This window comes from Heterocephalus glaber, unplaced genomic scaffold (genome assembly GCF_053883595.1).
Source record: "Heterocephalus glaber isolate CG9 unplaced genomic scaffold, H.glaber_assembly_v1.0 deba00000546, whole genome shotgun sequence".
Taxonomy (NCBI): domain Eukaryota; kingdom Metazoa; phylum Chordata; class Mammalia; order Rodentia; family Bathyergidae; genus Heterocephalus; species Heterocephalus glaber.
In genome coordinates, this window is record NW_028258147.1 from 6,486,007 (window position 1) to 6,507,236 (window position 21,230).

The 21,230-nt window shown below is 45.3% G+C and overlaps 1 protein-coding gene across 21 annotated transcripts in view; it reads right to left on the reverse strand.

Moving 5' to 3' along the window:
* Window positions 1-1,072: 1,072 nt before the first annotated feature.
* Nrf1 (nuclear respiratory factor 1) overlaps window positions 1,073-21,230 on the reverse strand; it is a 152,714-nt gene continuing 132,556 nt past the window's right edge. For 13 of the 21 annotated variants that reach the window (XM_004856350.4, XM_004856348.4, XM_021237647.2 and 10 more), the window contains one exon: window positions 1,073-3,136. In XM_004856350.4, coding sequence (XP_004856407.1) covers window positions 2,973-3,136 — 164 coding nt within the window. In that variant the 3' untranslated portion in view covers window positions 1,073-2,972. The other 8 variants (XM_087204548.1, XM_087204547.1, XM_087204554.1 and 5 more) reach the window with 7 other exon arrangements.

Sequence of the window (21,230 nt, forward strand, 5' to 3'; positions counted from 1 at the left end):
ACTGCTGCTGCTTCATTTACTGACTGGACTTACCTTATTGTTCTCGAAGGACAGCTGAATTTAGTAGCTCCTGTCAGTGACTTGGGCAGTGACAGAAGAAAGGGTCTCCATCAGCTCCACCAAAGACATTTCTCAACCCGTTCGTGTGGTGGCAGCAGTGTCTGGGTCTGGCCAAACAGCAAGGGCTGCGCGGTGGCACCTGCGAGAGGCTCATCCTGACCAAGACGGTCTCTAGATCACCTCATTCTTCCTGGTGGCTACAACAACCCCTTCCTCTGCTCCATCCTCTTTAGTGAAAATAGGTGGCCCCATGCCATTTGTGCAAGAGGGAGAGGTAGGCACCAGGCTTTAGGGAACCACTGTCAGACATCAAGGAAACCCTCCCCCCATTCAATTCTAATCCTCATCACTAAGACATCCAACCGCAGAACAGAGAGAGGGGGTGGCAGTGGCATGGGGATGGGACAGGGCATTCCACGCTGAGACAAGTGTACAAAACAGGGTGTGGAGGGTAAGGGCACTGGGAAGCTCCTGAGCTGGGGGTGCAGCAGGAGACACAGCTAGAGAGGTAGCAGTCGACATGTTAAGATAGCGAGCTGTGTGAGAAACCCAGGAGTGAGGACGTCAGGGAACATTTGTGTCTTGGGCCTTCTGCATCAAGGATGATCCACTCAAGTGTTAAAGAAAGCCAATGGTGGGACAGCCTCCCAGGATGGAGAGGCACCACTGCCCACCTTGATTTTTACTGCAGATAGAAAATTAATGCTTAAGAAGAGAACTCAGAGTAGAGGCTTCAAACCATTCTCAGGATTTTTCAAACTAGACTTTTCTCCTAGGACATCATGTTACAGAAAACAAAATTATACATGCAAAGGAACTGGTCTGGTGCTGGAGTCAGCAGGAGGCCCTCACCTGTGACCTCCTTCCAGGGTTCTCCAGTGCCATGGCGGACAAAGACCATTGGCCTTGAGTACAAGTATTCTTCAAAAAGCACGAGCCACTCCAAAAGAGAGTTCTTTTGCCCAAAAGGCCAAGGACTGCTCCAGAGATGAACAGTTTCACTTCCTGTTGCCACATTTTAAACTATTTATTGAATGAGGCAGTATAGACAGAATGGAAAACAACACAGAATCCATGCTTTGCTACTGAGGTTTTGCTTTTTTTCTTCTTCTTGGCAATTTCTCAAACTATTAGGAGGTTATTTTACCACAAAGGAACACGGACTTTAAAGCCCTGGACAGCTTCACAATGACAATAAAAATAATAATTAAAAAAATAACAAATTGTAGAACTAGGACTGTTCATATGTAAATTTCCCTGCCCTCCCCCCATACGTACAGAAAAGAACATACAAAGAACATTGGATAGTTTTATATAAAACAAGCAAATACAAGAATCTGAAACTTTTCTCAAAGGCTGAGCAAGACATGAGGAATCTTTTAATTCGCATAAAAAACACATTAAATACACTATCACACATGTAGGGAAACCTGGGAAGAGGGAGGAAGTGTTGTCCCTGTACTCGAGGAGCAGAGATTTGGCCTGTCAAAAAGTCAGGTGAATTTATCCACTGGAGACTCAGGGCTGCCACTGGAAAGCAGAGAATTTTTTTTTTTTTTTGGTACCAGGGATCAAACTCGGGACTTTGCACTTTCGAGCTAGGTGGCGGAACCACTGAGCTAAATTCCCTGTGAAAGCACAGAATTTGACAGTGACAACACCCAGACCAGTGCACACCTGTGAGAAGGAAGGCTGGTCCGGGCCTGGGTCATAGGCAGGAAAGGGGCCTCGGAGAGCCTCCTGAAGGAGGGGATCCAGGAATTTGGCCCCTTCCTCTCCTGACATGCTCTGTTGTGACAGCCATAGTTCCTGAGCCCGTGTCCCTTTCTGGTGTGCTCTGTTAAGCTATTCCAGCCAGCTAAAGAAAATGGCTTGCACTGATGAACCCTGGTCTATGAAGACTTCTCTCTCTCCTTCCTTTCCCTTCCAACTCCTCGAATCCCTTCCTATTTTCTCCCCCAGGACACACACACACACACACACACACACACACACACACACACAAGTGCACCTAGCACACACTCCTCAGACCCTTAATACTTCTGTTACCTTCAATTCATACATATGACCAAGTCAGGACTGACCTTAAAACCAAAGCAACTCTTCAACAGTCCTAAGCTCCAGAAGGGTCCCTGGGAAGGGGAGGAGGCCCGAGGCTGAGGGTCACCTTCTTAGCCTTGTTCCAGAGCTTCCAGGACATCCCTCTGCCCAAGGTGAACTCAGCACCTGGGCCGGCCGGGTGTGTCCCAGCCCACAGACCACCGGCCCTGGGCCCCACCGCATCCTGGAACCTCCTTCCTCAGTTGAGTCCAGAAGGGAGAGTTCTGGGCGGCCGCTGGGAGGCAGCTTTGGTGAAGGGCGGATCACCTCTGCCTGAGTTTGTCAGTAGCTCAACGCATGACCCTGGTATGAACAAAAACCAGGTGACTGTGTCTGGCCACGTACCCTATCACCCACTAAACTGGGTGGATTATTGTTTCCACAGCTCACCTTGATTTCATACAGAGAATTCCATGCGGGTTTCATACATATATATGTATGTATATATATACTTTATATATATATATATGTAAATGTGTATGTCCATATGTACACATATACATATATTCACACTCACACACACACAAGTATACACACATGTTTCCGCAGAAAGAAGTCCTGCCACAATTTGGCTTTTTTGGGACAGTGAAATTGACAATGCAGCTTCTTACTCCACCAATCCCAGAAAATCAAGAGTGGTGCTTTAAAAAAATGCAATTCCCAAATCCGCCACCTTTCTTCCTTTTAAAAAAAAGGTCAACAAAACTTTTCTTCCAAAGTCGAGAGACTTAATTCCATTTGATTGCACCTCTGCAAAACGTGTAAAAAATTTTGAAGTAGACTAGAAAACGATGCCATGATATGGCTGCGTATCACTGTTCCAACGTCACCACCTCCACAGCCTGGCCGTCCATGGTGACTGCGCTGTCTGATATCCTGGTGGTCACAGGGGCCATGGCCACCTGCACTGGCCCATTGCCCTGGGCGAGGCTGGTTACCACAGTCTGGTACATGCTCACCGGGATCTGGACCAGGCCTGGAGAGACAAAGGCAAGACGGTTGGTGAGGGCTGTGCTTATGCTCCAGACGCTGGTGAGGTGGGGGCAGCTGGCCCTAGGCCCCCAGGATGCCACTGTCTGCTGGCCCCAGGAAATCACATACTCACTTTCCCGGCACAAATCAGTCTCTTGCCTCATTCCACTCTACTTTTTCAAAACAGACTATCAAGAAAGAAAATCTGGAGAAACTAAAACTTTACAGGAGACCTTGCCTGTCTTCATCTCCAGGAAACTCAGGCTTATCTGGTATGAATCCTACCCCATGACTACTTTTCTCTTCTAGGAATAGACCATATTCCTCTTTAATGTTTGGCTATACCACCTGCCTACTTCAACCCCCTTTCTGTTGTGCTAGGTTTCTCTTAGCTTGAAAAGAAAAAATTCCCTTTCCTATTCTGTTTTCTGGCCTCTGCTCAACTATAACCCTCCTTTCAGAGTCAAGCTTAAAAAAAGGGTGTGTGTGTGTGTGTGTGTGTGTGCGCGTGTGTGTGTCGGGGGGACTAATTCATTTGATGCTGACTTTAAGATTTCACAGTAAAACTTGAGGTCAACTCAGAGTGACAGAGACAGACATGCACACAAACTGAGAGAGAGAGACTCAATTGTCTTCCAATATCCCTATTACTTAGAGTAGGAAGGACAGTTTAACATAAAGTGAGCAGCATGTACCTTCAGAGAAGGGAAGGAGATAGTCCACTTCTAGGTAAACAAGGCTGAATAAACTTACTGGCTGACCTCTTCTTTCTGAAACTAGAATTATAATGAATGGGGAAAAGGATGTAAAAGGGATACTGACAGTTTTGGAAGGTGCAGAGAAAATGTGAAAAAGTTGTTCTGACTTGATCAGGAGGTGGAAGGTGCAAGCCCATGCCAAGAGGGGCTCCAGATGTGGAGGGCTGGCTCCTGCAGAGAGGGGAGGGGGCTGAAAATCTATACCTAATGGACCACACCTGTAGATGGCCAGGCCTTTTTGACACATCTGAGGCTCAGCCACTGTCTTGAGAACCTGACCTGGAAATATCCTAAGAAAAGATCTATAGTGACATTTGGCGGGGAGGGGAGACCTGCTGTCCTAATACTAACCCTAAGACATGTAGGTCACCACACTCTGCCCGTGTATACTACAACAATCAGTGTTTTTTAGTACGTCACTCTTAGAGAACACAAAGGTATTTAGAGGGAAGAGGTACATACACTGGGGTAGCTGAGAAAGTGTGGTACAAAGAAAGCAAACAATATCCTCACAGATGAAATTGGTATGTGCAAGAGCTTGGATTCAATTCTCAGCACCACACACACACACACACAAAAGTAGCTATGGAAAAGGAATATAAGTTTTTGTTTTATTTTCTGAGACAGAGTCTTGCTAAGCCACCCATGCTGGGCTTGAACTCATGGTGATCCTCAGCTTTCCAAATGCTGGGATCATAGGCATGCACCACCACATCCGGCTCAGGAAATTATTAGACATAGTGAATTTGTAGAACTAAAAAAACCATGAGTTTCAGATTGAAAAGGCCCATGTGACACCCAGCAAAATAAATGAAAAAAGATGCACAGACTAAAACACATCTTTGCAAAGTTTTAGAACACTGAGGATACAGCAAAGATCCTAAAAGATTCTAGAAAGAACAACAGAAAGTCGTATAAAGAAGTGGGAATGAGAACAGGGTGGGACTCTTAACAGCAAACCTAGAAGCTAAAAGATGCTGGAGCAATACCTTCAAGGGTTCAGCTTAGAATTCCACATGGCCCATCAACCGATCCCCACAGCGAAGCCTGCCGTAGAACGAAGGCACCTTGAGCTGTACGAGGGATCAAAGTTGGTGGCCCTGCACAGTCCCCAGGCAGTGCTGAAGCCCGTGCTCCGCGGCGCCATGGAGCACACCCGGAGGCAGCCACCGCGGGCTCTGGGAGAAAGTGCAAGGTGCAGGGTGCCGGGGTAAGAACGGGGCCTGTGGGACAGAGCAGCCGGGTTTCTGGAGCACAGCTACCAAGGTCACAGGTGGAGATGAGTGGTTAGAGAGCAGAAGCCTCCTCCACCCTACTCCACCCCAACGCAAGTATTAACTGGGAGAGAAAAGTTAAGTTATAGAGAGGGAAACAGTCACATTAATTATATTTTATTTATTTGTTTTTGGTACTGGGAATCGAACTCGGGTCCTTGAGCTTGCGAGCAGGCAGTAGAACCACTAAGCTAAATCCCCGGCCCCTACATTAATTATAATACTGCACACTTGTCTCGGTGGCGAACAACGTTTACATGGTTAGAATAATATAAACAGAGATCAACTTATCCAAAAACTGATAACGTTTCAACTAAAAAAAATGTTACGAATATTACTTAGACCAGCAGTGATACATACTAGGAAAAAGAACATAAAATGTTACATCTGGGCTATAGATATTTTTTGAAAAGCCTTTTTGTCCTCTTTTAGGGGAATGTGCAATTTAAAATAGTTTTAAACCACTGTTTTCCACTTAGAATACAATGCTTAGAAGGTGCATACAGTTTCCGCCCCCTGTGCTCTCGTTCCATACCCAAGTAGTGAGAGGGCCTGGGAATTTACTCCTTTAAAAGCGCCACAGGTTTCAGGGCACAACGGAAGCCACGCCCGGAGGGAGGGGTGATCGCCTGGAGGGAGGAGCAATGGGACCAACGGAGGGGCTCCATTCGCTGGAGCAGCCAGTTTGAAGGCCTGACATTTAAATCGTTTACTACTTTGATGAAAATAAGTTTTAAAAAGAGATAAAACCAAAACCAAGTAAAGGGAAACATTGTGCAATGTTAAATCGTGCGTGATTTATCTGGGGGTTTAATTTTTGCCAGTTTAGAGAGAAGTAACTGATGCAACATGAAATGGAACTTGATTTTTTTTTTTTGATACCAGGGAACAAACTCAGGACCTTGCGCTTGCGAGGCAGGCGCGGTGCCACTGAGTTAAGTCCCCAGTCCGGAACTTTCTGTTTTGATGGCAGTTAACTTGGCGGTACTAGAGGGAGAACCCAGATCCTTCACACTGAGCTACATCCGCGGTCCTTTCAACATTCTTTAAAATTTTAAGAGAGTGTCTTGCTAAATTGCTGAACTGCCCAGGTTGAGCTTGAATATGCGATCCTCGATCCTCAATCCTCCTGGCCTCAGCCTCCCAGAGTGCTGGGATTAAAGGCGCGCACTACCACGCCCTGCTGTCATTTTTAAAGCCCTTCTCCTGACGGTGCTGGTTAAAAGGACATGCAGTGAGACGCTGGCAGAGGCGGGAGCAGAGGGAAGGGCCAGGCTCTGGCTTCAGAAGGCTTGGAGTTTAATTTCTTTCATCAAAACCTTGCCAATTAATCGCTAAATGTTTCTCATCAATGCTTCTTTCAGTTCTCTCCCAAATTATCTTCCCATAACATGTTACTTCTGCAATATCAAACTTTCAAGTTCCATGATGTTGTTTCCCAAAACCTATAATAAAATTCAAAGCCTTTAGCATGGCATTGGAGGCCTCTCATGATTTACCTCGAGACAGTCTGTTGAGCAGGTGTGTCTTGAAAACCTGAAATCGAGTGCTCCTTCCGCCTCCCAAGCGCTGGGACTATATAGTTTGCACCCCAGAGCTCGGACAATCAGTTGACTGTTTCTGCACTGAACTGTATTTCTAGACTTTTAATCTTTTGAGACAAGGTCTTGCTAAATTACCCAGGCTAGGCTCAAGCTTGAGATCCTCCTGCCTCATTTTCCTAGAGTGCTGAGATTTTACAAACTGGTGCCGAGTCAGGGATTTAACTCAGTGGTTCTGCCTGGGCTGGGGATTTAGCTCAGTGGTTCCGCTGACTGCCCCCGAAAGCGCAAGGACCCGAGTTCAATCCCCGGTACCAAAAAAAGAAAAAAAAAAAAAATTTGATGAAAGAAACTCAGTGGTTCTGCCGTTTGCCTTGCAAGCACAAAGTCCTGAGTTCGATCCCTGGTACCAAAAAAAGCAAAACAAAACAAGCTGGTGCCACCACACCTAGCTTGATCTCTCCTTACTATCATTTCCCTACTCTCACAGGTACCAGCTCAGGGACCCTTCCCCTCTCTTTTTCCCAGTCACACCCCTCTGGGCCTTTGTTGAAGGTGCTCACTGCAAGGTTCTCCTTACCACTCCTTTCCCTTCCAAACTCAGTATTTTCTCTTGGACGCCTGCCCCACCCCAGCCCCAGCCCCTGCTCAGAGCTCCTCCACAGTGGGCCTGGGACAGCACTGCACAGCCTAGCTTGACAGTTCGGGGCAGCCTACAGGCCTTCCCACTTGGCTAAGGGCTCTGTCAGGCCAAGGGTGGTTTCACATTCCCCACAGTGTAAAGCACAAGGTGTGCCACAAAATGGGCACCAAGATCACCCTGGAGCAACAGATCAAGGGAATGGCTGGCTGGCCTCAGCCTATGTGCAGCAAAGCCCTGGTCCTGGCCTCTGGACAAGCAGGGGCCTGAGTACATGAGGCCCTCAGCTCATCCAGTCAATCAGGATTATTGCTGCTTTCCAGTGCTCCTCTGGTCAGAACTGCAGTTAATGAAGTAATTCACAATGGCCAGTGGCAAAGCGGGGATGCTAGTGTCATCCTTTAGTGCTCGCAAACAGCAGCCAATACCAAAAGCAAAGATCAGTCTCGTTTTATTGCTCTTGCCGCTGGGCTTGAATCAGTTCTAAAAGTTCCAAACTTGGGGAACAAATACGGTGACTCAGGTGAGCAGGAGAAACTTTGTTGTTGGAGTTAAATCTCTCACTCTGGCTTATGATGTTTGGGTTTCCTGTGATGTGGGTGCATGCCCTCATGAACAAACTGTTGATAAGTTTTTAGGGCTGCTTTTTAGTAGAAGGCTCAAATGCAGGAAATACAGGCTGGCAGTGGTATAACCAGAAGGATCTTAGGAACCTAACCTAGTGCTCCTGCTGGTCTCCTTTACAGTTCTTCAGCGGGTTTCCAATGGCGTGGGCTCTATGTCCAACCCTTCATGTGGGCACCTGGTGCCTGGGGATCTAATTCCTACCAGCAAGGTTCTCCAAACACACGTCACGCTTGCACACACTGAGTCCTGCTGAGATGGCTGTCCTTGGCTCGCTCCTTCCTCCCAGTCAGCTCCAGGCTCTGCTGTCCTCTGGTTTGGGTCCTCTTCTGTGGGCCCATGACACTTTGTGTTGGTCTGTAGAGGCGATGGGTGTATTCACAGTCATCCACGTGTGTCCTGTCTCTAAGCAGACTGTAATCAGTAGGTGCTTAATAAATGTTTCCTAAACTCACTCAATAAAACTTGGTTCTGGGATTTAACACATTCCCTTCTAGGGACTTGCTGAGTATGGTAGGAGTTTTAGGGCAATGGGCTATGTTACAGTGGGAATTCCCAGCTCAGAAATGAACATAAAATGTAAAGATAAAAGTACTATATTCAGGACTCATCCAAGTAAAACATACATACATACATTTATTTATTTATTTATTTATTTATTTATTTAGGTACCGGGGATCAAACTCAGGTCCTTGTTGCACTTGCACAGCAGGTGGCGGAATCACTGACCTAAATCCCCAGCGCAGTAAAACATTTTTTATTGTTATTTTTAAAACAGGTTTCATCTTCTGTATTCTACAACCAGGGAAGGAGCAAATTTGGCCCCTACAACTGAGTGATGAAATGATTCCCACACAAAGCTGTCTCAGGGTGAAAACTGGTGACAGCAACCATACATTAAAAGCTTTTTAGAGGGAGAACTTCCATATACAGGTGTCACTGTGTAACCTCAAATGCCCTGAAATCCCAGTTCCACTGTAGCAGTCTCAGTTCACCTCCACCTTAAATAAACACAATTCCACCGCTGCGGGGATTTCAAGACCTCCCCCTCCCATTGTGACATGGGATTAGATTAAATCGCCTCAGTGTCTCTGACCTAGCAGCCTTTATGTCCATGGCAAGCCAAAAGGGGTGGGACTTAGGGCCGGGGATTTAGCTCAGTGGTTTCGGCCGTCTGCCTCACAAGGGCAAGGGCCCGAGTTTGATCCCTGGTACCCGGAAAAAAAAAAAAAGGGGGGTGGGACTGGAGGCTGAAACCCACTAAGTTGGGCTGGCGGCTGCTTTTACAAGAGAGATTAAATGCTGAGATACAGTAATCGGCTGGGACGGTCCTTGCATCTGCTCAGCTTGGCCCTGATTAGCCCTAATCTAGAGGCCCATGTTAATCCATGTTTGTATTCTGGGTCATTCCAATTAAGCAACAGGAAGCCTTTCATGTTCTACTTTAAGGGCTTGGAATTCTTTTCCCTTTTCAGGGAGACCTTGTACAATCCTAGTAATAAGACTCCCTTGGCCCTCCTCAAAGTCTTCATGGATGGCTGCATATCTCCTGATTTCTGCTAGGACCCTGGAGGAGGAAGTAGGGTGGTGTCCTTCCCTTTCACAAATGAGGCAAATACCTTTGGCAGAAGCCTGGGCACAGATTTATAATGTCCCAAACACTTTAGTAAACCTAAGCTTTCCTTTTCTTTCTTTTTGGTTTTTTTGAGACAAGGTCTGCTATGTAGTTTAGGTTGGGCTTGAATTCACTATGTAGCACAAGCTGGCCTTGAACTTGAAGCAATCCTTCTGCCTCAGCCTCCTGACTGCTGGGATTATAGGTGTGAGCCACCGAACCCAGTACAGTCCTTTTAACTCAAAAGTAAATGTAAAAGATTTAAAAAGGTAGCCAGGCAGTTGGTATACCTGTACTCTCAGTTACTTAGGAGGCCAAGGGATGAGGACTGCTGAAGCCCAGGAATCTGACGCCAGCCTGGGCAGCATCGTGAGACCCTGTCTTAAAAAAGCAGGGCGGGGGGAGTAAACAGACTGAGAGGTTGAGTGAATTTTCCCCCCAAATTACTAAGTTCACGGTAAGGCCAGGTATCTGGGAGCCTTTCCATAAACACCTAATGCTTCAGCTGGGCCAGTGGAACCATGGAGAGGAAGATCCACTTTGGGCTCGCTCACTGCTGCCCCTCCTCTCAGGTACCATAGTGACATATGCAGAATTGGCCAAAATGGAAAAAGAAGTGACAGGTGACTCAGAAACTTCAGGTTCCAGGGGCCAGGGATTTAGCTCAGTGGTGCCACCACCTGACTTGGAAGCGCAAGGTCCTGAGTTCGATCCCCAGTACCAAAAAAAGAAAAAAAAGAAAAAAAAAAAAGAAAAGAAACTTCAGGGTCCAGAATAAGAGTTTTTTTGGTCAAATGGCAGCCATTCCAAACCCTCTGGAGGAAATGTTAGCCCTGTCTTTTGATTTCTTTAAAAAAACCTGTGGAGTATCATTCATGAGCCCAAATGGTGAAACACTCCTCCCAGTCTCCCCTCACCTCCTTACCTCTGTAGATGGCAATTACATCCTTCCCGTTGCTCAGGCCAAAACCTCTGAAGTGAGCCTGGACTTCACATCCAATACATCAGCAAATCCTGTCAACTCTCCCTTCAGATGCAAGCCCTGGATTCAACACTGGGCTGCTGCCTCCCATCATCTCTCACCTGGACTGCATTTTTGCTTCCTTGGTAATTCCCCTATTTAAGCCTCTGCAGAGCTATCTTCCAAAACTTTCATACAAAGTGATAGGGGTGGGGGACATGCTGTGCAAACTCAGATTCCCTGGCTAGGCCAGCTCTGAACACAGCATCAAGCTGTCACATGTGTGCATATAGAACCTCTTCCTCGGGAGAACACACAGAGACTGACAGCGATGCAGACAGGCTCCTGGTTTGTCTGCCGGCGCCTCTCATTAGGGCAACCATTCCTTACATGGTGCTGGTCAGTCTCTTTCAAGTTCAACCCTCTTTAGAAGACACATAAGCATGCACATGCGTGCATACACACATACACACATACACACATACACACACACACACACACACACACACATACAGGGTCTTGACAGGGTCTTGATGTTGTCTAGGCTGACCCTGAATTCTTAGGCTCAAGTGATCCTCCTGCTTCAGGTTCCTGAACTGCCACAGCTATAGACACATGCCACCTCCTTCAGCTGAGAAGATACATTTCAACAGGCAATTAATTTAAACATAATTTAATCACAGAAGATAAAGTAAAAATCTATAGAAGGAGGGCACAGAAAAAAGTAAATCTCCCTCCTTCCCAGTTGCTTAGTTTTTCTTCCCAGAGGAAACTACTGTGGCAACTTCAAGGGTGTCAGGTCTCCTGAAGATCATCTGGGTATCTGAAGGTGTGCCTGCTGCACATGCAGGCCTGCATGTCCTCCCGAGTGAGGTGTGCTGTGCATGTGTTCTTCTGAACTGCTTTTGGTGCTGGTGTGCTGGGGATGGAATCTGGGTCTTGCACTTGCCAGGCAAGCACTCAACCACTGATCGACACCACTAACCCTGCATTGTGTAGTCTTGGAGATCTTTCCTTCTAAATCCAGGGCTTTATTACTATTACTATTATTATTATTTTGTGTGCTACTGGGAATTGAACTCAGGGCCTTGGTACTGAGCCATATCCCCAACTCTTATCTTTTTAGATTGGGTCTAAGTTGTCATGGATGGCCTCAAACTGGTGATCCTCCTGCCTCAGCCTCCTAAGTAGCTGGCATGACAGGTGTGTACCACCATGCGTGGCTGCATAGAATGCCATTATGGTAGGTGCTTGCATTTGATTAACCAGTCCTCTGATAGGTTCCTGATCTTTCGCTATTAAGCCAAAAGTATATGTAATTTCTCATAAGTGAAAATGATGCCTGTCTACATGATAAATACCAAGAGCATGATTTCTCAGTCTGAAGGTATTTATATTTTAAATTTAATAGGTACAATACTGGGGAACTGTTTCCCTTCCCCAAATTCCTTTCAAGACGTAAAGCAATCTATCTCTAGTAGTAGGATTCATTATTTAGAACATTATAAATGATAAGGAAAGTATTTTGCCCCCCCCCCCCGGTATCAGAAATTGAACTCAGGACCTTGCACTTGCCAGGCAGGCGTGGTGCCACTGAGCTACATTCCCCAGCCCAGAAACATACTTTTGGATAGGGGTCATCTTTGACTCTCTCAAATCATACTACTTGGGGGGCAGATTATGCTACTGACTCGTAAGACTGGCCTTGTCTTCTAATATAAGCAATCATTTGCTCATATGGTCATTTGATTACATGCTGGGCCTTGTGTTCTGCCAAACAAAGGGCCATGAGGTTTGGCAGTGGTCTGTCTCCAATGGGGGAGCTAGGGGAGTATTGTGGTAGACCACAGGCGCCAAGGAGAGTAACTTTCAGGATCATGGCCTTGCACACTGTGGATTTATCATTCATGAGATGGTCTCCTCTATTCCTGACCTCTCCTGGGGTAATGAGTTTCATCACTGCCTGCTGTGTAATGGAATTTATGTACACACACACATATACATATGGAAATCACTTATTTGAGGAAATATTTTTCCCAAGACTAACCTCTTTCAGTATTCTGAGACATGATGAAGAAGTCTACATATCAGTTTTTGTTTTTTTTGTTTGATACTGGAGTTGAACTCAGTATATCTCCAGCCCTTTTCATTTTATTTGGCGATCAGGTCTCACTATATGGCCCACCCTATCGTTGAACTTGCAATCTTCCTGCCTGTGCCTCCTAAGTAGCTGGGATTATAGGCATATACCAACTGTACTTGACTGAATCTTAAAATACAGTTTAGTTGAGCAAGTTTACATAAACCTTTCCCACAAGTGACCTACACTATCCTGTCATTACAACCATATTTGTCCTACCAAAGTTCTCTGAATACCGCGTGTACTTGCTTTTGCCTCTGCCCAGAATTATTCCCTGCGGATCTAAGTCCTACTCTTCCAACAGTTTCCACATCTTTCTATGAGGTTATTGCAGATATAAGAGGTCACCATAGTCTTTCCTTCCTGTGATTTTACTGCCTTCCCCATTTACTGTCAGGACCTGCTTCCAAGCAGTTATTGGTATTGTCTATAAATCTACTCAAATCGCTGGCAGGACCATGTCACTGAATATGGAACAACTTGAGCACAGTAGGTGTTCAATAACTGAATATATCATATTTAATCATATTCGTCATGATTTTCAGAAAATGGACTACATTCCCTCTAGTCTTGCCCTCCACAGACTGAAAAGCCCTGAAGCCTTTTACTCTGCTCTAGAGTGAGGTCAGATTTATCCACAATAATCTCATTAGGTCAGGCACTGCACATGGAAGGGTAAAACAGGCATTCTACTGGCAGTAAAGGTTTCCAAGTCTGAGAGACCTACACATGAATCCTGGTTCTGCCATTAGTTCCCTCATGTGTAAAATGGAACACATGGTCTGACCAGGTAAGGCCTAGTACAGTGCCCGGGACACAGTAGATTCACAGTAAGTATCAGTTGCTTCTCAAAGACTTTGAAGGACAGGCTTGAGGAAATCTAGTTGGGGTTGCAGATATTAAACCAAAGCTCCCAGGAGATGGAAGAGAAGCAGAGGGCACATATTTTACAGCAGCATTTTGGTCCTATAGAAGTATATCATTTCTTGAAAATGTAAAGATTAGAGGTAAAACTCGGGAATCAGGCAGGTAGAGCAGCAGGGAGTTTCCCCAGAGACACAGCAGAGGTCACAACTGGCAGCAGAACTACACCACAAGGGAGACAAAGTAGCTGCCAACCCAGTGCACTGGCAACTAGACAATCCAGGCTAAACGCTTATCAATACTAAGAATGTTAAAAATATGATCAAAGGGTCTGGGGGTGTAGCTCAGTGGCACAGTGTGCTTACCTAGCACGCAAAAGGCTCTGAGTTCAAGTACCTCAAAAAAAATATATATAGATAGATTATGATGATGATCAGGAATAGTATATGTTGTCACTGTGACAAATTTCTAAAGTCCTCCACTGAGCCTTTCTTTGACAGTGCTGATTAAATCCAGGGCCACATGTGTGCTGCGCGAGTGCACCACCACAGAGCCACATTCCCAGCCCCTCTACACTCCAAAAATTCACAGGATAAGCTTGAGCCCAAGCAGAGCACAGGGCTGCAGTGCCGTAGGTTACTCAGTACTTCAGCCCACCCTCCCTCATCCTGCCACAAGACAGGGTGGGACAGAGGGCCTGTGGAAGAATGGGCCTCTCATTTGCCCCCCTAAGCTGGGAAACCTTTGGGAATTGTTTGCTGTAACTGAATCTTTCAGCCTAAAAGGGCTTCCAAGTTGGCTATGGAAGTATCTTTGGTTGGGAGAAAAATATTAATGGTTGAGAGAAAATAGATAAACAAATAATAAACACAATCAGTGGTGGTGGAAAAGAAAGAATTCTTAACCCCCCATCAAATGGTGGCAAAATGTAGTTTATTGACAAGAACGTTAACCATACACATCAGGAAAACATTGGCTTAAATGGGGAACCAGAAGACCATGACTAGAAGGGCTAAGAATAGGCATGGCACAGAAGTATAAGAAGATAGATAGAAATCAGGCAGAGAAGCTATTCCAGTGGGCAGGCAGTAGATAGAGAGGCTGAGAGTAATAAACAAGGCCGAGATGGAAAGATGACAGGCTTAGGGCAAGAAAAGGATTATCAGTACCAAACCAAAAGGAGGTGCAGGTAAGTATTATGATAAGACAAGAGGGAGAGAGAAAAAGCACTTCCTTCCCTGTGCTTCTGTTCCCATTATATTAGCTGCTACTAGGACATTCAATCCTCCTTTTCCATGTTCTTAAAGTCTAAGGCTTTTGGGTGCATTTGGAGGATTTACGGCTTAAAATATATCTTACATCTGGCAAACACCGAATATTCTCATGAAGCCCAAAGCAGCCTCCCAGGTGCAGTGGTGTACTGGGTGCTTCTCAGCACCAATGGTTCTTTCTCTTCTTGCTAGGCAATCTCAAGACACACTTAGAAAAAGGAAGTTTCTACTTCCTCCAATAATGTTCACAGCAGTACCTCTGTCCGGTTGGGACAGTGTTACTCTCTTCTTTGCCTGATTTTACAGAATAGCAGGAAAGTCCTTACAACCCTGTCCCAGAAGCCAAATGTCAAAACTGAATTTTTACTGTTGGTAAATGAATCTCAAAACATATTTTGGAGATATGATTTTGTGACATTTTGAAATTACTGCAGATGCCCAGGAACGCTGAAATCAGGGTTTTGTGCTCTAGTATTCAGAACCACGGTGGCATATTATCCTGGAAATTGAGCTCTGACATGTGGTTGAGCTAACTAACTCGTAGGCTTGTTGGGCTGAACAGGAAGGCTTCTTGCTGAAAATGGCAGCAGAGAAAAGTGTTCCACTAAGACCTGGGGAATATGCATGTGCGCAGGAGGACATCTGATTCAACTGCACAAGGGCAAGCGGTGGGTGCTCAGTAAATTCCCAGAAGCCATCACTGGGAAGAAGGGTGGCAGCAACACCCATGTACCTGTACTATGTGCCAATGTAGGGGCAATTCATATGGTAAATAAATACTTTGCGGGGGGGGGGTACCGGAGATCGAACTCAGGACCTTGTGCTTGCATAGGCAGCAGAACCACTGAGCTAAATCCCCGGCCCCCCTTTTTTTGTTTTTTGAGACAGAATCTTGCTCTGTAATTCAGGATGGCCTTGAACTTATGGCAATTCCCCTGCCTTATCCTCCCAAGTGCTGGGATTACAGGTGTACACCACCAGAAATGGCAAACAAACACTTTTTTTTTTTGGTACTGGGGATCAAACTCAGGTCCTTGCACTTGTGCAGCAGGTGACAAACCACTGAGCTAAATCCCCAGCCCTAAACAAACACTTTTTAACAGAAAGTAAAGCAGAGGTCTATGGCCATACCACCCTAAATGCTCCCAATCTCATCTGATCTCAGAAGCCAGGCAGGGTCAGGCCTGATTAGTACCTGGGTGGGAGAAAGTGGAGCAATGATGGGAACCTCAAAAGAAAGTCTCCAGTCAGGGGTAGTGGTGCATACCTGTAATCCCAGCATTGGGGAGGTTGTAGCAGAAGAATTGCCGTAAGTTTGAGGCCAGCCTGGGCTACACAGTGAGCTCAAGGACAGCCTGAACTACATAGCAAGACCCTGTCTCAAAAAAAAAGTCTCCAAGCTAAGAATTTGCAATCATCCGGTACAGAAGTGAACAATAGAAAGTCACACAGGAGTTACCCAGAATCAGGGACAGAGATCTGCTTTTCTATTACATTGCTTTGGAATATTTTAAGTAGGCATAGGTATGATGAACTGGCCAATGTCTGTCAGCTAGCCCTGCCTCTTCTACCTGAGCAGAGACAGAGAAGGCAAGGAAGCTTCCAAAGACGCACTCTTGATTTTTTTAACCCCCTCACTGAGCATAATCTGTAGGGTGACATTTATGAAAAACACAAAATTCTCAGGCTGAAACTGAAGAGCATATCAAGAGCAGAATTACTTTTGCGACTGACAGTGGGAGATCTGAAGAGAATGCATTGTAAAGCAGAAATAAGTGGACAGTTATGGGGTTTGACAGTCACACAGAAAGAAATCTATCCCAGTTAAGTTTCATCTTTTTTTAAGCAATCACTTTTATTGGGTATTAATTCTCAGACTAAAAAAGGATTCAGCAATGACTGAGTTTTCCAACAAGCAGAGCCGGGGAGGGCAAGCTAGTCCTGGTCAGGATCCAGAGTGTGCCCTGTGCACTGACCCTTTGGTGGTACCCGTGTCACCATTCAGTTTGAGTTCCTTGTAAGAAAGGCAGTAGCCAAAAAGCACATTAGCTGCCAGGACCATGCTAACCCCAGTGCCGCACCCTTTCTTCATGTTGATGTGCTGCTGTAACACTGGTAGTAATCTTTGAAACACTCCAGTGTTGCCTTGAGGGCTGGAATCCCACATCAATGTTCAGTTTGCAAGTTCCCTTAGTTTGACATCCACGAGTTTCTTCTTCACTGGTACAACTGGTACCATCTTGGAGTCCTGGTATCCACTGAGCCAGTAAACTTCATCTTGATCAAGTATTTATTCTCCCTTTCCTATCTGATCTGTATTTGGCACAGTCATATTGTTACTGGGACAAATTCTTTATAAAAGAATCCCAGTTAATCAATGAAAAAGGAATAGTAACACTAGAAATATCCAATTATCCATGGTTCCTAAAGCTACTGGGTGACCGGATGACGGGGACGGCATCGCAGGGGAATCACATTGTCCACACAGGAAGCAGAGCCTGGACTGGCAGCCGCCTTGGAGTTACTCCACCCTCAGCTGCTTCCTGCTTTCCCCACAGATGAACCCACCTGCAGCCTTCTTGCCAGGATCCACTTGCAACCTCCACAGTCTGCCATAAAGAGGCCTGACAAGAACACAAAACTGTTAAAAAGCACTGGGCAAGATGCACTAACAGAAGCTGCTGTAGCTCAGCAGCTCCCTACACACACCCGGGCGCACAGAGCACCCGGCATCTTTGATGCCTGCCCAAGGAGCATTTAACACCCTGCAGTAAACATGCCTGCTCACTGAGTGCTGATGGGGTATAGGTTTATAGAAGGATATCCTGGAGTCCAGCTCTCAGGTGAGCTGAGGAGGGTAGGTCACCACCTTCTACCTCCCTCTCTGAACTGGCATTTATGATTTTTTTTTGTAGCCTACTTACCTTCCTAATTATGTCTTCTTTTAGGCTAATATGAAATTTAATTTATATTCTCTTAGTACCCAGCACCTGGGTTGGGGGTGGAGATGGTCCAGGCTTACACTGGCTTGCTTACAAAAACTGTCCAGGGATTTAAAATGTGTCACAAGTAATCAGCATGAAAGACAATCTGTATGTGATAGCTCACAGTCAGCTATATTTACGTTTATAAAATTCACAGATTACTTCTGTCTCTTAGGGCTACTATGAACATAAGTACCTAATGGTTACATGATTTAAGTGATTTAAAAAAAAGATGCTGTCTAAATCTGAGGTGGTACTGTTAGTTCACATGGGCTTCTCCCAGAAGTCACAGCAACTGTGTGGTAGCTGCTGAAGGCAGACCAGCAGACGAAGCCAGACTGAAAACACGTCTGGTCCCAAGGGCTGCCGAGAAGGGAAGGTGTTCGCAATCCAGCACTCTACCCCAGGAGCGCTGTCCACACTCTACCTTGTCTGTACAGCCAATGAATCAAGCATGCTCTTGGCCCCCGAGTGGTTGCATGCCCTCTTGTTAGTCAGAGGCCATTTAATGAGAAAATAACTCTCTAGGTCAATGGCAGAGTCATGAGCTGAGGGAAGAGAAGGCCAGGGAGAGGGTTAGTTGAAAGTGGATATTCCTGAAGTAAATCCCTTTCTCAGTCACTATAATTCAGTTTTGTTTTGTTTTTTTTAAAGCAAGAGGTAGGGGTAGGGAAAGGTAATTCTTGGAAGAAAAAAACTTTTAAATATGGAAAGATAAAGAACACAGTCCATGTAATATGGCTGGGAGGAGTCATTCCAGAAGCACCCAGGAGTATTTTTTTTTTCCTCCTTCCACCAAGACTGAGGCAGAAACTTCAAGGCTTTTGGAAGCAGTCCCAACATTTTAAGAAGTTCGGATCAATCTCTACAGCAGCACTGTACTCTACAACTCCCTGTGATGATGAACACGCTCTATTTGTTTCAATTTTTATTTTTTTGGTACTGAGGATTGAAATTGGGACCTTGCACTTTCGAGGCAGGCAGCGGAACCACTGAGCTAAATCCCCGGCCCTAACACGCTCTATTTCTGTACTGTCCAACAGTGGCTACAGAGCACTTGAAATAGGGGTCAGTGTGAGATAGAACTATGTTTTAAATTTTACTTGATTATAATTTAAATTTAAATAGTTGGAGTACAACTCCAAAACTCTTCCAGAGTGCCAACTCTACACCATGAATGTGCATATCAAACACACACACACACACACACACGCACACCATCACCACCAGCAACCACAACAACACTGTAAGAGTTGTCTTTGTTAAGGTGGAAACCTAATCTGAAACTGGATGCTTTGTATTCACCTAAAATATATTTCCTTTACTTACATTATATCACAAGTTCTTTCCTTCACTGCCTTACCCTGTCAAGTCATTCCAGCATTCTTCAGCTCCCTAGGCCCCGATGTAGGAAATTCTATCAGCAGCAGGAACAATATGGTGTAGATGGGCATCATAGTGCTGTGAGCAGTGAGGAGAACTGAGTTCAGCAAAGGCAGAATTGCTGGACGCCTTGTGAGTGAGCCAATCTGATAGCAAGGCCTTTGTAGTACAGCTCAGAGTGGTGTCTATTTCCATATTTGGACCCATCAATGATTCTCAGTTGCCAGCTTTACAATAGCAAAGATGTTTTATCAATTTCATTTTGAAAACTCCATTTATGCTCTGAAAATCTCTAAATTGGGCCCTTTCTAATAATGAAGATTTAGTGTAATTATAATGTCACAGGCAACTGTGCTGACAAAGTAAAACCAATGGGTCTCCTTGCTGGGCCTTTGCTCTCAGTCTGACCAACAGGAGAAAAGAGGCTTTGTCAGGAGCAGATGTGCAGTGGGAGGCCAAGGGAAAGCAGATCTGTTGAATGAAGCAGGTGCCACTTAGACATTCACTTTACTGACTCCAACCACAACCTCCCCTTCATTTGATATCCTGCTCTTGGCAGGAGGATGGGGAGAGCATCACACAAAAAGGAAGAATGTTTATCCTCTTCAGATTACTGCTTCTGCCAGGCTACTGCTGCTGGATTCTGCACATTTTCTCTTTATTAAGTAAAGGGCAGAGCTGGGCTCTGGGAAGTGAATCCCTGTATTTACACAGGTAACCTGAGAGCCAGCAGGCCCCAAATCATCCTGGCTATGATATGCAAGCTATTAAGAGTTAATAACAGTGCACTGACATTCCTTCAAAATCCTAATGGAAGCATAAATGAAAAGAGGAAAGTTCTTTTACTCAAGAACCTTGAAAACTTCATTCTACAAGAATTTGTCTGGTTATGATAATCTGGTTCCTGTACAAACACTGACTAATGCCCCCTTTACATGCTAAAACCAACTTTTTCATCCAATTAAACTTATCCAATTGTGGCTCTGGATGTGGTGAGGTAAACAAACAAAACAAAACAAAAAAATCTCTTTGCAAAATTTGCCTTTAATGCCAGACAGAATTCTGTCTTAGTTACAAAGAGCTGGAATCATCTAAATAACTGGAATCTGCTTTTGCACACAGATTCACAAAGATCTGGGGACCTCAGGGGAAGGTGAATGACATATAGAAGCCTGTAATTTGCCCTTGAGGATGTTGCAGTAGAGGAGACCATGGTCACTGGTGCCACCTGTTAGATGCAGGGATCTCCTGAGAACCTCTGTCCACCACCCCTGACCTGAGTCCTCTGCTCAGAATGTCCTTGGCTCACATTAGTGTTCTGTTCACAGAATGTTGCCCCAAGCTGAGAATACCTGCCACAGTCAGACCAAAGAGTAGATAAAGGTATGCCCTGCTGGCTTGACAGTGTGCTAACTTCCTCTGGGGCCCCAAGGAGCCAATAACTAAAAGGCATCCAACCGTTAACACTGCACCTAAAAGCTTCATATGAAGGCTATGGTCATGGCTCAGGTGTGAGTTCAGAATAGTGACCAAGGGCCAGGGGCCTAAGGTTTCATTGTGCAGACCCTCTGTACCTGCTTCTGTTCTATATCTTTGAATCTTCAAGTACAGAGCCTGTATCAGTATTCCCTGGTGTACAAATGATGAGTGTTTGAGGCCAGACCAGTTTCTAAAATAAAAAAAATTTTTTTTGCATTACTAAGGATTAAAAACAGGGACTTTGTAGGGCCAGGGATTTAGCTCAGTGGCACTGTGCCTGCCTTGCAAGCGCAAGGTCCTGAGTTTGATCCCTGGTACCAAATAAATAAATAAACCAATAAAACAGGGACTGTGCAATGAGCTACATCCCCATTCCTTTTCTCTATTTTATTTTGAAATAGGATCTCCCCAAGTTGCTAAATTGGCAAGCTGGGCTCAAACTTGCAATCCTCTTGCTGAAGCCTCTCAGAATGCTTGATTACAAATATGCACAACTACACCCAGCTCACACCAGTTTATAAAGACAGAAGGAGGATGACACATCTTCGGAGGTATAGGCTCTGC